General features: G+C 39.4%; 2 protein-coding genes across 2 annotated transcripts in view; one reads left to right on the top strand and one right to left on the bottom strand.

Moving 5' to 3' along the window:
• Positions 1-5,203, bottom strand: part of fgf11b (fibroblast growth factor 11b) — a 36,940-nt gene extending 31,737 nt beyond the window's left edge. The window contains exon 1 of the mRNA XM_044371051.1: positions 4,219-5,203. Coding sequence (XP_044226986.1) covers positions 4,219-4,411 — 193 coding nt within the window. The 5' untranslated portion in view covers positions 4,412-5,203. The remainder of the gene's footprint in view (positions 1-4,218) is intronic.
• nlgn2b (neuroligin 2b) overlaps positions 1-18,007 on the top strand; it is a 125,054-nt gene that overhangs the window by 32,348 nt on the left and 74,699 nt on the right. The gene's annotated exons all lie outside the window — the stretch shown is intronic.

The raw sequence follows: 18,007 nt of genomic DNA, 5'->3' as shown, positions 1-18,007 counted from the left end.
AATATTGATTAATCGCTATACATTAATGAGCCGAATTGATCTGAAAAGAGGGCAGCAGTGCAGATCACTGACAGTGTGAGACTTTTTTCATTGGTCAGGCCAGCACTTGAAAGGGTCTCTTGCGCAGTAAGGGACTTTTTGCAGGACACCTCGAGGAAGGTGATGAAAAGCGGGGAGGCAGGCAAAATCAGGCAGATGCTGGGGTTTGGCATGGTTCTCATCCAGTGTGAGATTTGTGCCAGGCACATGTATAAGCAACAGGGTTTAAGTCAGTCCCTATCATTTCAGTAGCCCATTGCTTTATGGCAGTAGTAAATATAGCTTGTGTGTGCTGGTGTGATGCTAATATGACAGCTGAGGAAAACTCTCCTCTTGAAAATACAGCTGGTAAAGAATCTACAGAGCCCAGTGATGGCTGTGTCAAGAAAATGTATTTCTTTACAACAAGGTATTAACTTGTACAAGTGACAAAGTGACAAACTATTATTTGCATATGTTGCAAAAGATATGCACTTGTGTTGCATAAATGTGGAAGCTTAATCTCTATCTTTAAGCCTTTTCCATGGAACTTTTTTAAGTACATATGTATATGTATATATATATATGTATATGTGTGTGTGTGTGTGTGTGTGTGTATATCTATGCGTACCAGTCAAAAGTTTGGACACACTTTCCCATTCACTCGAATGGGAAAGTGTGTGCCAACTTTTGACTGGTACCGTATATATTGTTAAAGTGCCAAAATCTTGAACATTTCAATACTGTATAAAGGTCACTATCTTAAATGAAGCAGATTTGACATTGAGACAGCAATGTCAGTCAGTCACTCTACCACAGTCAAAGTCTACCACTTTGATTCAGATTCAATTATTGGGCTTAAGATGAAATTTTGGACATTCATGGTCTGTGACTCTGTTGATCCCTTACCTTTTTCTCAAGAGCCATCACAAATTTTCAATTTGTCTAATACTTTGGTTCATGACCAAATACCTGCAAAGCTAATTACATTCCCATCAACCTCAGCTGTACTTTGTGTTTAGTACTAATTATCAAATGTCAGCTTGCACACATGCTAAACTAAGATGATGAACATGATAAATATTATACCAGCAACATGTTAGCATCATCATCGTGAGCATGTTATAGTGAAAAGTAGTAGCGTGCACAGCTCCAAATCTTGAGCGCGGTATCGGGTGCACGATTGTGCGTGAGGATCAAAACAAACAGAACACTGGCATTCACAGATCAATAGTCTTCTTATCCACTGTAGGCGAAAACAAGCGCGTTTCAGCTAGAAGCCATCATCAGTGACAATAATCAGGCTGACGATGATCTTTGAGTGCCATTGAGCATGTTGCCATGTTAGCTTCAGCATTTAGCACAGCCTGACAGAGCAAATAGCATGGCTGTAGACTCTAGATTCATAAACAAGAGCATAAAAATGCAATTCATTGAGACACATAGGCTCTTTGAGCAAATAAAGAACCACAAGAACGTACTTTTCATGCCTCTCTTCTTTCACCACACAGGCACACAATGGTGCATGCACACAACCACAAGCACAACATAAAACATTCACAAACAAGAGAACCCAAATATATCTCTATCATTACAAACCCCAAAACAGCCAATGGGGTATCTCAGAACAAACCAAGACGCTGGTATTATTCTCATGCAATAATAATAATAACTGTTACTGTAAGCAAAGAGCTTTTTCATTCATGTCCACAACCAAGCCCATTGCCACTGCAACACCAGACGAACATCTGGTATTATTCATCTGGTATTATTATGTAAACAACTTACAGTCAGTTTCATAAAACAGGGATTGTCCAGGTCACACAGAACAGATGCAAAATAATGGCACTAATACACTTTCTCTAAGAAATAAAGCTGTAATATTACAGTATGTTATTATTCTTACATCACATCTACTAAGTCTGAAAATTGGGGCGTTCTGTTAGTAACACAGTCTGTATCACTGAAAGGGAAGGATGGATGGCCAGAGAAAATAACCAGTTTGTTGGTCACTGATGCAAAGCTATTCCCCTTTAATGACAGAAGTACTTCAACATATTGAGCCCTTTAAATGAAAGTCTTTTCTTTTACCTAATAATACAACAAATGCCACCAAACAAGCTGTCAAGACTTACTGTAAACACTCATCCCCAGACACATTAAAGATGATCAGGCTTTGAAATTTTAAGCTCTCTGCTGTATATACAATAAATACTGTATAGTATCGTATCTACAGTACGTCAGTCTTTTGGCCATGGGGTGGACTTCAACATTTTTTTTAATTATAATGCTGTTTGAAGCATAGCAGACATATGTGAACAGAGTGGTGCAGAATGAAATGAAAGTCCTCATCAAGCAAAAAGCACTGCTCATCGCTCATCATTCTCATCCTCAATATGCTTAGATACAGTTTTAGCTCCGGGGGGGTAAAAAACACTCTAAATTCACTGTTTCTTCCCCAATCAGCCACAAAGGTATGTGGCCTCTTTATGAGGGATGTTTGTTCAGCGACATTTCTGTATTATGCATAATTAAACTTAAGCATACTACACTTACTAATTGTGCATGAATAAGGCAAAACATTTCTCAGTCATGAATTAAATAATTCAGCAGTCTACCAGTCACACCAAAGGAGAAAAGAATACTCCAAAAATAATGAATAATTACATTATTCTCTTTCCTAAATTAATGCAATCGTACATTTAAAAAAGAGCAATTATGGGAAAAATATACAGGGTTTTATATGTGAAGAAATTAAACAAAAAAAGCCCAATTTTCATTAAATGTTGAATTGCTTGTTTTCTAACTCACACATAGCAAGATATTGTGTAATTTATTAATGGTGATGTAACAACACAACACAGCACCTGTAAAAACAACATCAAGGAGATTGTATAATTTTAAATAGACTTATTTGTGTTGTAGCGCATTTTTCTTCTCCATTGACAAGTTGCACGTTGGTAAGAGAGAGGGTGATGTTGGCACCACATCACATAATTCTCCATTCAGAGCCTCAGTGTTGAAGCTCTGTTTTCAAAGAGACAGTACATCAGAGAACCTGACAGAGAAACTCAGCACAGGGATTTTTTTTTTCTTTTTTTTTTTTTTACCCAGATTTGCTTGTGTTGCAGGTGTGGATGTCAAGAGAGCATCACTGTAAGATTTAACATCAACTCTGAAATGTTTACAGACATGAAGCTGAAGACACACAACCAGAATTTGCTTTTTTGAAATCGTGATCAAAATGATCACTTTTTCAATCACAAATCATCAAATGGTTATTTCAATATAGTCACAAATATGAACACACAGTACTTAAACTAGTATTTGATCAATTCAAACAGCATCCACTTAGTTATCTTTTTAACAACCGTGTCTTTGTCCTTCCAACTTTATTATTTAACTGAGTTTCTCAATTTCTAAATCAAAATCTCAATCAACCAATCAACCTTTCCTTTCCTCGAGTGTGTTGGTGTGTATGTGTCACTCACATGTGAATGCTGCATAAATTCAATTAATACATTCAAAACAGAAATCCCAACTTCTACTCAAGTCACATTAAGGGAGATCTGTCATCTGTGAACAATACTTTAACATGTCAAGTTTGTTAACTAATAATTGTCTCACTGCGTTACACGACTCTGTTGTGCAACTGAATGCGATACGTACAAAGTAAACTGAAACTCTGTGATTAAATTGCAAATTAAGCTGCATTGGGGAAAAAAAAAATTGCACATTGAACTCCACAATCTGCAGATTAGCTAGCTGTCATACTGAAGGGCTCCTTGTCCCTGATGGGAAAGTATATTGATACAATGTTGTTTGCGGCCCTGTTGTTTGCGCAGGATATAAAAGAGAACTAAATACATTGGAAAATAGCACTCTGGCAGTTTTTTGATGATCAAAATAAACCTGTGGGACCCTTTTCCAAATTGATCTAATTAGGGTAATTGTCTTTACACTGAAATAAAATGTAAACTGAAATTTGAAAATTTGACATTATGACAACAAATAGAATAATTACATTTTAAAATACAGATGAATTTTATATTTAATTGCAAAGGTAAAACTCATTTGCTAAATTTTCAGTTATTCCACATAACATGTACTTGTTCCGCTTTTATTTATGGCAAAATATCCCAACATACGAGCGAGAAAAGGAACAAGCCGAGAAAGATGAAAACGATAGCAGTGACTCACCCGGTCTTTTGTCGTTTCGACCTTTTCGACCCCCACATAGTCGTACTTTGGAGATCAGTACTAGGATCTGTTTCTGGCACAAGGACTTGTTGCTCTTAGGACAGGGCTTGCGCTTGTTGGCTACCGGTCGGTTGGCTTGGTCGTCCTTGACCGCCCGTTTCTGTCTAATGAGAGAGCTGGCGAGAGCTGCCATCTTCCCCCCCTCTCACCTTTGGGAGGGGGGTGTCTTCCTTCCCAGTACCCCTTTTGCTGGTTTGGCTTTTGCTTTTCTCAAAAACTAGAGTAGGACGGACGTTTTAGAGAAGCCCCCACAGGGGAGATCTGGCTTCTAAGTGGGTTAACAGGGAAGAGTTTAGTTTGAGGGTTCCCTTGGAGAGGGAAGAACTGGGAGAGATGCAAGTTCACCTGCAGTCCAATGTAAAGTCTCCACTCTGACAAAAAAATAAAAATCTGACACTAACAGAGCACACAAAAAAGTGCCACAGTCACATTCTCAGTTTTAAAAATAACAAAAACACCAAGGTTAGACTGACTTTAAAAGGTGAAGGAAGAGACATATTTCTACCCCTCTTCCCCACTCATCTTTCACATCAAAACGTCTCTCAATAGCCAAGTTCAAAATGTTATATTGCAAAATAACTAACCTACTTTGAATAGACAATACCAAAAAAGAAGTAGCTCAAATTATTTTACATATAAAAACACTTTTACTGAAGAAAAGTGGAATCATTTTGAATGCTAGGAAGCTCTTAAAAACGCAAGAAAGATCAAACTGTTTGTCACCATTTGTGTAGTCCACGGAGGTCCAACTTTGCCTCCCATTTAAATGTGGCAGCATGGAATAATGAGCTGAGAGTCCAAGCGGTAATCCAGCCGACTTAAATCCAGAGGTAGAACAGCAGGCGGGACGTTGATGGTCTTTGTGGGAATGAAGCCGGGAACAGAGCTGAGACATGGACACAGACAGACAGAGATTCCTCTTCTGCCTCCGATGGCATGCTCTTTTCCCACAGTCCTCACTGAACCCCCCCTCCCTCCTCCTCCTCCTCCTCCTCCTCCTCCTCTTCCTCCTCCTCCTCCTCTTCTTCCTCCTCCTCCTCCTCCTCCTCCCATCCAAAGTCAGCGAGTGGTTGTGAGAGTATGTGTGTGTGAATTCCAGCAGCCACCATCAGTAGAGGTGACATTCATGAGAGAGAGAGAGAGAGAGAGAGGGAGAGAGAGAGAGGGAGGGAGGGAGAGAGAGCAAAAAAGAGCGAGGGAGACGGGGTGGAGGGAGGGAGGGAGAAGCTGTGATGTGTGAGAATGAGCTTTACTGGGAAAAGGAGGAAAATGTGGAAGGGAGACGTGAAACAACCACTTCACAAAATCACTGCTCACAGAGGCTACAATTTGTTATTTCACAGCAATGTCCCCCCCCCCCCAAAAAAAAAAAAAATCCTCACTCATTTTGAGTGCCTTACTGAAACAGAGAGACAGTGGCAGAGAGATAGAGAAAGAGAGAGTGCTTGAGGTGCAGATTGTGACAGTTCTCTGTCTCTTCTGGAGGAACAGCATCACCATGTGCTACCTTCCTGTCACACGCAGCCACACATCCACACACACACACACACACAGAGCACATCAGCATATTTCGTAGTGGAGTCTTCCCTGCTGTATAATTGTGCGTCTCTAGTCAGTATTCCTCTTCATCTTCCTGCTTGACATCCGCTCACACAGTAGTAACCCCTCACAGGCTTCTCCACATCATCGTCGGTCTCTCTGTGATTTGTTTCCTTGAGCTCTACATCTGAAATGGAGGCAAAAAAAAATAAATAAAGGGACTTTGTTCCCCTGAAACTGACATTTAGTGTCTGACATAGCTGACTGCTGGCTTACGCTAACCCTGACAGAAACAGGAGCTTGGACAGATTGAGTTAGACAGCTAACCCTGCCAAAATACACACACACAAAGGTACACACACATGCACACACTCAGTCATATCACCCTTGCTCTCCCTCAGACCCCCCCCCCTGCCCCCCTCCCCACCTGAAAAATACCCACAAAAAAAAAAAGAACAAACATTCATTTATTGGAGATTGTGTTCATGGGCAGCTACCTCATTTGTTCTGATTCCATTTAGATACGAATTCAGGGGCTGACATTAGACATTTCTTCAATAATTTAGGACAAAACAAACTTCCGCAAGTATCGGCAGAGAGCACAAATCATGAAATAGTGGATGCTGGTAAATGTGCCCTGCAGTCTAGCGTTTCTCATCTTGTTGAGTTGCAGCAAAAACAAGGTTTATGCTCACCATTTTCATTCTACAAAAAAAGACAAACTGATTGAAGACAAACAGTATGTTTGAAGTAATAATAGGAATATTATTTCTATATAATAATATTGTAGATTTTAGTGGTATGGTCATGTATAAATGGTTAGATTTCAGCATGAAATACATCCACCCTCATTGTAAATAAGTGCTTACATTAGCTTGATAAATCAAGACCATAAAGTCAAAAATTCACTGTCAAAAATATCAGTATCGTCTACCTTGAATCTTTACAACTGAATATAAAAACACTAGAGGAAATCGCTGGTCCGCAGACTCGAACCCAATAAATCAACTTATCTGAGGGCCAATCAATCCCATTTTATTTGTCGTGGCACCTCTTTTACAAGCCAATTGCCGGGGAAACCAGCAGCGGAAGCAACTTGAAAATGCAAGGTCGATTCAAATCGTTTCTAACAATGCCGAGCAAGGTCACTGTCTGTCAGGACTTGATTGACAGGTGACAGGGGATGTTTGGTCTCGATGGAGGGACGAGGGCTCTGGCGGGGGCGGAGGACAGGGAAACATGATTGAGATAATGCAGTTTGTATTGACAAGAAAACAGAAAAGATATTTTTCTCCTTTTCTAATGGTTCTGGTCGCCTGCGTTCTCCAGCATCTAGAGCCGTGGACTCGTCTTCTTACTCTGGGTTAAGAATCAATCTCCTAATGGACATCACATTACACACATTGCCAAATGTTGTTCTCTTTTTTGCTTTCTCCAATCACAAGTACATGCCAAGCTATACCAAAAAAAAAAAAAAGCTTAGTGAGGATACTTCAGACATTAGACATTCTCAAAGTTAAGAAATGTTTCCATCATTCTAGTGATATTTCATGCCAAAAACTAAGTGGACTCATTATGACTAAAACCACTTTTCATCTCTTTTGTAAGAGCTATCACCCGTATGCACACAGCCCAACTGACAAATAAACACTCATTATGTCAGGACTCTGTGTTACTGCCATTAGTTATCTCCAGTGTTTTACCATATAAACATTAGTCTTTTGTCTTACTCAAATACAATTCCTGCACAGTCCTGAATATTCACAGCTACCACACTTTTCATCAAGGTTCTTAAACTCACATCTGATCACATTCAGGATTTGCTGTGCGGGCGACTTCAGCCCTCGTGTCATTATAGAAACCTCTGGTAGGGTGGAGGGAAAAAAAAATACTGCATAAATCATAATGAAAGTAAGAAAAATATAAATAGCAAATAAGCATTGTGTCACATGTTCATATACAGATTTCCATCATCTGAATAATGCACAAAAGGGGATTAAATGCAGATGTTTTGCTAAAAACAATCCATGCCACAATCCCTGCATGCATATAATTTACATGGAAGCCGAGGGTATTAACAGCCTATCCTCTTTTGCAGACAGAAGTTTTAAAGTGCTTCATATTGAAATGTTTTTTCCCCCGAGTATAATGGTTCCCAGCTTTTGATGCATTCCATGACTTATAATCCTTTACTAGATGAGATGGATGGATGGATGACCATGAGAAAGAGTTTTGAAATAGTAAAGTAAGTACTGTATTTAAGTACAATTTTGAGATACTTTGTACTTTACTTGAGTATTTCTATTTTATGGTACTTTATACTTCATACTTAATTCTGCATTACATTTCAGAGGGAAATGCTGTATTTTTTAGCTAGTTTTTAAATAAAAAAACATATAATATGCTTATAAAATGCAATGCATTGTTAAAGATTAAAATAATGGTTCCTAATCTTTTTGATTTATGACCCACAACAAAAAACAATGTATGGTCAGGGCCCCATGTCACATTTTAGATGTCTAGCATTTCCACAGAAGAGTAACTTCCCCTTAAACTTCTTTGATGGTTTTATTGAAATAACTGCTCAAAGCCCTTAGAGGTAAAATTATCCAATACTTGAAAAAGTGTTAAAATGAGAGTTAAGTACAAAAACTGATACAAATTCATAACAGAACTTTGTTTTTTCTTCTTTCAAACTCCATTAATAAACAAGCAATTTCAAGATGTCAGGGGATTCTGGGAAATTGAAACGGGTATGTCTCACTATTTTCTGATAAACAATCAAGTAAACTTGATTAATCAAAAGAATTGACATTTATCAAAAATAAAGTTAATAGTGTCAGAAATTGTCAAAAAGTGTCAAAAATGTGAACTTCATTCAACTTCTCAGTCTCACCACAAGCATGAATATAAGCAGCACAGTTGGTTTCCGTTAGCATGTTTAGCATGTGCAGCGGCTATACTGATAAGCTTGAGTTTAGATACGTAGTCGTGTTTACGTAAACACACAAATCTACGCACAAACACACACACACACACACACACACACAACGCCAGAAAGAGTTAAGCACATCAAAACAATTGGCCTAGTTCTGTCTCTGTCTCCCTCCTCTCTTTATCACTCTCTCTCTCCTTCAATCCCCTCTCAGCTCATCACGCTGTCCACAGATGACAGGAGGTATTCTTCGTTAATCCCCCTCCATTATGCGTCCATGTGGAATCTGAGGCCTGCTTCTTCCATACAGAAATAATATTTCCAATGTCCATGACCCATGGGTGAGTTGCTCATTAGCTTTGAGCAGCACATATCATTCTCTGTTTCATTCTTTATTTAGCCCTGTTCACATCAGTCTCTGGTAATTAGGTTTTAATCGTGAGAATTGCTCAGTGTGTAAGACAGATGCAGATTTTTTTTTTATTCATTTCATTTTTCTATATACACAATTATTTTGTGACTCGCTGAGAGTCAGGCCTCTTCTCCACAGTGCTTGGCTAAAAATGCTTTGCTTTTAAGTGGCAATTACACTGAATTATCTAAATGAATACAATAATCAATATTTTGAGTGCTTATATTGTCCAGCTGTGATGGGGAAAGTTTATTGTAACAGTAATCTTTTACTGGTCATTTTACAATACCATTTTTGCTCCCATTACCAATTTAAAGGAAAATTCCAGTTTAGTTGGGAAAGAAAAAAAACACAGAAACTAGCTGCCTGTAGCAGCAATTATGGCAAAGTACATAAGGAACTATATATCCGGGGCAGCTTGCCGGTTTGTTTACATTCAGGCAGATTTTCACCGCAGTTAAGACTGTAAGGAAACAAAAAAACCAAAAAAACAAACAAAAAAACCCCCAACAAAGTGGAATGATGGATTATCTTTTGGACTATTGTGAGGATGATTGTGAGTTATTTCAGTTTGATAGCCAACTGTACTTATTTGAGCTGGAGTACACAGAGGAGCTAAAGCAAATGTAAGAAGAAAAGTGAAGAATGGAGGCGGAAAGGCAACAGGAAAGTCAGCGCTGCACATTGGAACTGCTGGTGTTCCTGCGGTCACTGCTCTCCTCTCCTGAAGAGTGAAGAGGAAAACCTTTGCTGCAGAGTGAACCGGACCTGTTACTGTCAGACTTGGAAAATCTAGAAGTGTCCACGGATGAGAGTAATCCCAGCCGTGTAACTACTACACATGGATTAACAGGGTTCATCAACATTGTCGTCCTGGAGACTGTTTCACCTCCACAAAATCAACTGGATGGAGAGAGCCAGGTCGGCTGGACCAAATGTTCAGCTCCACATGGTAAGAAAAATGTGATTACAAGAAGTTAATATATGAGGAATTTTGGTATGTAAGTCTCTATCATCCAGCGGTATAGTCATCATTTTATCCTTGCAACGTGGAAACTTGCAGGCATGAACCATTTTATTTCAAATACCAAGTTAATACTTCTCTAGCAGGAACAGATATCCACAGCCTCAGATGTGAACAAACCTGTGTGCACGGATGAATATTCAGGGTGGTTTGGTTGGCCGACAAGTTGCCAGGGATATAGATTTCTATGCAGTAGTTTGAAGCCATTCATGTAAAAATTGGGTTTAAAAGCTATAGTAGGCTCAGCAGCTTGACCCAATGTTCGTCATTTTGTGGGATATACATCTTGAATCCCCTGAAACTCTAACAGAGCCGGAGAGAGCAAAATTAGCATGACTCATAGAGACACAATGGCCACGTTTATGGGAAATACATCAGGTTGAAGTAGACCGAAATTTCCCTTTAAGCATAACCATGCTTGGAATTAGTATGTTGGACAGAATCCTCAATTTTGTCTGTATTCAGCAGCTTTATACTCCCTTGTAGGTACCATCCACATTTCTGGGTTTTAGTAGTATTTTTAAGATTTCTTGAAAGACCACTTTTCATTGTACCTTTTCTTACCCATATGACAATGTTTTCTTTCTTTTTTTAATTACAGATTGACACATTATACATTGAACTCATTGTAGATAAGTATTTTTCAGGCTTTGATATATGCCTCTTGAGACTCCTTTCACCTTCACATAGACCCTTTACTTCATCACATCACTGGGGGAATCTACAAAGAGAAAATCATGTGATGTAACAGAAACTTATAATAGTAGAACATTAAGAAATCAAAAGACACAGTTTACACAAAATATGCCACAAAAAGTCAGAGCAACCTCCAACCATCTATTGTTTATTGAGCAATTGTTAAAAACCGACTTTATCTTTCATTGTTATCTTAGGTTAAAGTTACTTGACCTGAAAAGTATTTTACAGGTTTAACTTTTCTAAAATGATTCTGAGTCAAGGAAAATGAACTCAACTCTTCCACATTCTGTTTGTAAGCTGGACGTTATCTTTTCTCATTGTCTTCATCTTTACTGTTACCTGAGGTTAAGTCTCAACAGGTAAGTCTGTAGGATTAACCTTGCCTTTCTCAGAGTAAGTAAAGATTGCTTGGTGAATGCAGATTTTGGGAAGGCCTCTGTGTTAAAGCCCACTGTTACCTCATCCGGTTCAGCCACCACCAGCCTAACCCCCTTTACTCCTCTCCTGTGTGATCCTCCTCAGCGCTGGCAGCTACTGCTGTGATGACTGATAGACATGCTCATGTGGGGGAAGACTAAGGATACTTAAATCATTTTTTATTTAACCGGTGTCCTCACAAACATCCAAAAAATCCTAAAAACTTTTTCTTACCTTGGCTTGCAGAAGTTATCTTTTCACTTCTGTTTGTCATAATCTGGAGAAACACAATTTATAGTATACAAATAATTATGCTCAGCACTCTAAACAGCTTCTGGTTTCAAAAAATGAGTAAAACAGAAAATTCTAATCATTTTACATAAGAAATATTGCACTTAAGGTGTGAGGTCGATATTAAAGAAAGACCGGTTGGCAGGAGATTCTCTCAGCTTTGCCCAGTTTCACCATCAAGTAAATTGTCGCATTCTTTATCCAATAAAAATAATAGTCTGTCACTTAGAATTGGGAGTTTTTTAAGTTAGTCTAATGATAGCCATTATCAAAACTCTTGAGTGAGTCTTGTAAAAAGCTCAAATGCTTTCATCTGTTTGCCTAAAGTCACTGGATGCATGTAGAAGACAAGTTTAACTCTATAGTCATATGCAACAGCAGTGTTTTAGTCTGATTAATGTGAGCCAGGGATGATCTGTGCAGTTCAATCCTCAATCTCTTTTTCCCTGCTCCACAATCTTCATCCCTCGTTTCTATAAAGCTGAATGAAAACAGAAATAGGCCTATGTCAGATTAGGATGACCTTTCATTATATGGATTAGGAAAGAAAATGAAATGTTTGGGTTCATATAATGACTTCTGATTTATAAACTAATCTAGCTAGAGCCAAATCTCGTCATCCCTCCAAGAATCTTCTCAGTAAACACAAACAGTGCCGAAATGTAGAAATGTGCTAGTGCCATCAGTGTGCACAAATGTATGGTAATACTGCAGTTTTTATTATTATGATGTATTCATGCATATATGAAGAGGATCCACAGAGAATCAAAGCTAAGCAGGAATGCGGAAACAAGATTGTTGTATGCCAGGAAAATTAGGTCGCATAAATGGGTTTTAAGATTGGCTGCATATTTGATATAAATATTGATTTTGTGCTTCTGAAGGTCTCTCAAGTGTCCCATCAGTCTTTTTGGAATTTCACTACTTGACACTTACTGCAGATTATAAAATAACCCATTGAGAACGACTTGTTTAGGATTCAGAACACATAATTGCATATCGTCTTGATGGTTTCAGAAATCAGATTTTTCTCATTTTGCTGTTACTGATGACAGCCAACCAAGCCAAAATCAGAGAACATGTAAAAGACTACCAAATCAGTCCCGAGGTGGAGCAGCAATCTAGAAATTGATCTGATTTTATAGTGTACAGGAGTGTGCCCGTTATCAGTAAAATGCAGGCTATATACAAGATGTACAAATACAACAATAATACAACATAATTTATTTGATGGGATAAAAAGTGAGATTTACAAGACAACTCAAAAATACATAAATTTACATTATTCAGTATAATGCCGTGGGGAATTAAACAGCATATCATCAAGTCTTTGAAGCTCTCCAGTGAATTTTGTCCATTTATGGACATGAGCACAGAGTTTCAATCTGATACAATTACAAAAATGTTACATACAATCAATAAATGCGTCACATTGTGGTAGTTATTTACACATAAGGTGATATAAGTAATTCCTTTTTAAGGGTGAGAGTCTGATGTAGAAATGCAACTTGGATGGTAGAAGTGGTACAGTGGGTGAAAGCTGGCACATCCTTGGGGTTCTCATATGGGCACCTCCCATCACAGATGTTCCGCTGAATTAGGATCATAACACCTCTAGAAGGCTCAAAGCTAACTTCTGGCACAAAAACCACCCCACCTGCTCTCAACACTGAACAGTTTCTACGGAGTGTTCCTGTTATTTAACACATTTGTCTACCAATCTAGAGTCAGGCAATTCCTTTCCCATGTCTGTCATTCGGTTATGTTACGCAGTGAGGTCAGCTTAGTTTAGCTCAATTCATGCTCAAATCAAATCTCAAATATGGGGACATAGATCTTCCCCAGCACTGAGGGTTTGTACTCATTAGCCTAGCATTAATATTTTTGAAACAAAGGCTTGCGTACATGCTAAATCCATGACAAGATTCTGTGGCTCAGTGAGTCAGCAGCAAGCAGGCGGACTGAGGAGCACAAACAAACTCCACCTCTTCACATTTAAGATTAAACAGGAAAAACAGGTTGAATATTTCTCTTGAGTCCTTTACACCTCAGAATACAAATAAACACATTTGTAAGGAACCAATATGCATTTGTCTGCTTTTAAAATGTTTCTTAGACTCTGTTACAGATGTGCGGGCCCCCAAAAATGAAAAATGTATTGCAAGAGAAGTGTGTATGTTAGGCGGACAGTGCCATTGGAAAACAATGCTTTTGCAGGTGAAGCATCTCTATCTGGAATCCCTGTTAAGACATGCTTCAGTTAAGCTATATTTCACCACACCTTAGTAATAACAAAACAATAAAAACCTATTCTAACACGTTATCTTAACCATGCCACAGTCTGCAGAGGGGTTGTTTCCCCACCTCTGATCTTTGTGCAAGGTGCACAGCTCTTTTTTTCTGTCATTGATACTGTTGCCATGGGTTTCTGTTAATGGTCACTATACAGTCCACTTCCAGCTGTCTTTCTCATCTGTCACACATATCAGGTGGCCACAGCAGTCATTGAACAAATCCAGTAAAAGCCTTTCATACTCATGTAATTATTTCTAGTGCTACTTTTGATGTCCCTCGGGTGGCGTTGGAGGAGAGCGAGTGTAGGCGAAAGCGGGGTATATTATTTTTTATTTTCTACGTGAGAGCAGTGCTGTTTTCTTCAGGAACACCCTGCTCACACTCTCACAGTTAAACACATTAACACCTGGAGCCCGCCCAGTACAGCCAGTCTGTTGGCCACTAAGCAGCTTTATGGGAAGTCTGAGGGTGAAGGGCCTCACTCAAGGACTCCTCAGTGGTTGTCATTTTTTATTTTTTTCTCTCTCCCCATCCCAGCGTGTGAGACCAGATAAGTTAGTGATATGTACATATGTACTCTATTTTGGCAATACAGTAACCACAGCCCCAAAGTATGTAATATTTTTCCCCCTTCAAATTAAATATATATTGAGAGCTTTATATAAAAGCATTAGTGCTTGTGAGGCTTAGGCCAGTGGGCATTTTTAGTCAGATTACAGTCGGAGACATAATGTGTTCACAGTGAGACGGCACATGCAGGATTATGGTACGGCCGAGAGCTGTAAACAGATTGAAAGCTCAACAACTTCCATGAAACAAACATGACCTTTACTGATGTGGAGAGCTATAAGGGCGAGGCAATGAAAGGCAGTGATAAAACTAAGAGGAAAACGAGTGCACTTGACCTTTAAAAGACAAGATAATCATCTGGAAAATGAATGGCATGAACAGTTTGTTAAATTAAACTGACAGCCCCACAGTGTTCATGTGTCTAATAAACTTATTATTACATTCCTTTTTGATATAGTGTTGTCAGGGTTTAGAGTTTAAGATGTAAGATTAATGCAAATCCACTTAACTAAGGGTTGAAGCACATTTTTCTTTTTATCCTCATGCTGTAGACATTTTAACACATAGTCCATAGAAGAGAGTCATTCTCTTGTCTGCCTCTGTGATTCATGGTTTCTGCACAATACACAGAATCTGTCAGGCACTGGGAGAGGGATGTCCTGAGATTTCAGTTTTTGTTGTTTTTTTTAGGTGTCTAACCATCAGACCCAGACAGCGGCATAGACATACAATCCATATCATATATTGTAAAATGCCTGAGATCATCACTGTTAGATGAGGCTGATAGATGTATCCTGAGGAAACAGCAAAAAAAAAAAAAAAAAAATCAAATTAAAAATGTGTTTTTGGTGGTAGCAGAAGCCACATTACATGTGTAGACATTGAGTAATATTTCCAAACTTAATGGGAAATATATTATGGATCTTGATGTTTCTCATACACAATAACTAATATGCACCTAAAACATATGCACTTCAAATTCACAAGTGGGCTTTCAAATATGACATATTCAGTCCTTAGTCTTGCAGAATACATGAAAGTACTGCTAAGTTGAGGAACTAGATAGATGACCTGACTGCCTACCGTTTATCATATTTAATGCCAAACAGTGGCGCCCTTGAAGGGCTGGGTGACATCATTAGAGGACTGGAAGCAGAAGCAACTAACCGACTCTGTTTCTCTTCACCTTCGGCAGGTCATCAATGCAGAGGTCATTTCAATCAAACCAGACTTAATTGCATCTCTTGGTGAATCCCAAAGACTCCTCTGCAGCCTGGTAGATAGCTGAGCTGAGAGTTCCACATTTCACTGCTACCCTTCATAAGAGAGTACTCTTTGATGTTGTACAGCTCTGCTGCAAGACAGCCTTTGAACCAGTGGGAAACTGCAGTGGATTAATGGATATTGCAGTCAAGTCTCTTGCTGGGGGCTTGCTTGTGCTATTGTGAGCAGACCATGCAGATCTTTGTTATTATCAACTTGCCAGAAGCCGTGCCCTGCATATGGCCTACATATGGTCAGTGGCAATGCCATGGGCTCTTATGTTTGTTTTTCTCATGTAAAAGAGGGGTTATTATGACATGGCCACGCTCAGGGCGGCTGTTAACAGGAAGACATTGTCATCCATGTTTCAGACTCCATAACAGTGTGTATTGCCAGAGTCCATGTGGGCACTGGAGCTGCAACAACATTTGTAAATGAGCGAGTAAACAGTTTGTTACTAGATTATGTCCTTTAGTTGACCGGATCATAGCTGTTCTAGACACAGTCTATCTTCTATTGCATGAAAAACACACACAGGGTGCATGACACATGTTCAAACACAAATCAGGCTGGCATATGATAATTCATTACATGCACACATGCACCGTCACACACACACATACACATAGATCCAGACAGTGGTAATAATAGTTTCCTGTTTGCTCCGTCAGATCCACCTCGCAGGTCACTGAACGAGCACTATCCCACCTGTGAAGCACAATTACATGACGTGCAAGAAAAAAACCTAACATGTGCTACTACAAATCTGCAAACTGTTTCTCCGTGTGCGTATGAGAACAGAATATTTATATATGGTTGCGTCGCTAAGGGCTTTTTTTTGTGGGCCGTAAGCCCTGCACGGTTTGTGATTAGTTAGGAATATTTTTGATCACAAAATAACTGCCAGGTTTATTCCGTTCAACATTTCTGTCACCACCCATGTCTCCACTATGAGTTGCTGTGTTTAGAGAATTGCATAGTAGTGAAGGGTAAGTTTAATTTACTGGTCAGAGCGAGCTGTTTATCTCACGTGAGCCAACTTTTAAATCCGGCTTTAGGTGTATTGAGGTTCATGCCAGGATACAAATTGAACGTGTGTGTGTGTGTTTGGTGTCTCTGTTGTGTCATTTAAGTTGAACTAAGGGAATACATTCTGAATGATTCAGTCCTGAATCTGCAGAGGAGCCATGGTAAAGCCAAAAAAAAAAAAGGAAAAGGCTACAACAAATTTCATTAAACAGGTGATTGAATATTGTTTCCAACTTCTTCATGTAATCGTTTTAAAAAAATTAGATGATGTCATGCTTTTACCTTTACCTCACAGAGGGCAAGAGCTTATCCCAGCGTGCACGGTGCAGGTTGGCAGTCCATCACAAAGCTAACACAGATTAACACAATCACAGTCACATTCTCACCTCTGAGGAAACGGGACCGCCACGCTGTGAGGCAACAGAGCCAGTCACTGACCCACCATGATGCTCCAAATTGTTTAAAATGCAGCTTAATTAACACCTGTGTTAGTTCATCCAGTCATGCTGGCTTCCCCCTAAAAGCACACAGGCCTCTTTCAAGCCATATTCTCAAATGCGCATGCTGTGAAAACTACTGTTGGCAAACACATACAGCCTGTGTTGCTTTTATGGCTACAAATAAATTAGGACCTTTCATCAGCATTTTCCCTCCAATCATCCGGAATTAATCACTTATTATGTATGTGTCAGGCTGAAATGTGACATTGGATGTTTGAGGTCATGTAGTGAACTGGTATATGGTGTCTAATACTCATGCCCCCGGTAATCAGAAGCTTGGATTTGCATCCATCGCCACCGCAGGCTAGGTGCCTTTCAGCCAAAACTGCAGTTTAATCCACCAACTCTGTCCTCTCGATTCCTGTGGAGGACAGCCAAATCCTTGTTTACCCTTAACCCTCATCTGTCACCACATTAAGCCCCCGTCTCTCAACAGAAGCCCCAACACTGCCTGCAATTAAAATATTAATATGATACCTTTTCACTCTCGCTATTAGATGCACGGAAATATCCCCGCAGATGCTCCTCTCTCACACTGACACAAGTGGATGTGCGGCGAGTGCAGATGTGCTCTCACGCACACGCACACGCACGCAGACCGAGGGGATATTTATATCCCCTTATCAGAAGAGACCAATGCAAAGTGCGGATGTGATTGTCTCTCTGTGACACCTGGATTCTCTCCGATGATGTGTGGCTGCATGTGTCGGCCCTCTGTGCCCTTCCATGTTCATTTGTCTTTTTTTTTTTTTTTT

This window comes from Thunnus albacares, chromosome 13 (genome assembly GCF_914725855.1).
Source record: "Thunnus albacares chromosome 13, fThuAlb1.1, whole genome shotgun sequence".
NCBI lineage: Eukaryota > Metazoa > Chordata > Actinopteri > Scombriformes > Scombridae > Thunnus > Thunnus albacares.
This window is presented reverse-complemented; position numbering and strand designations above follow the sequence as displayed.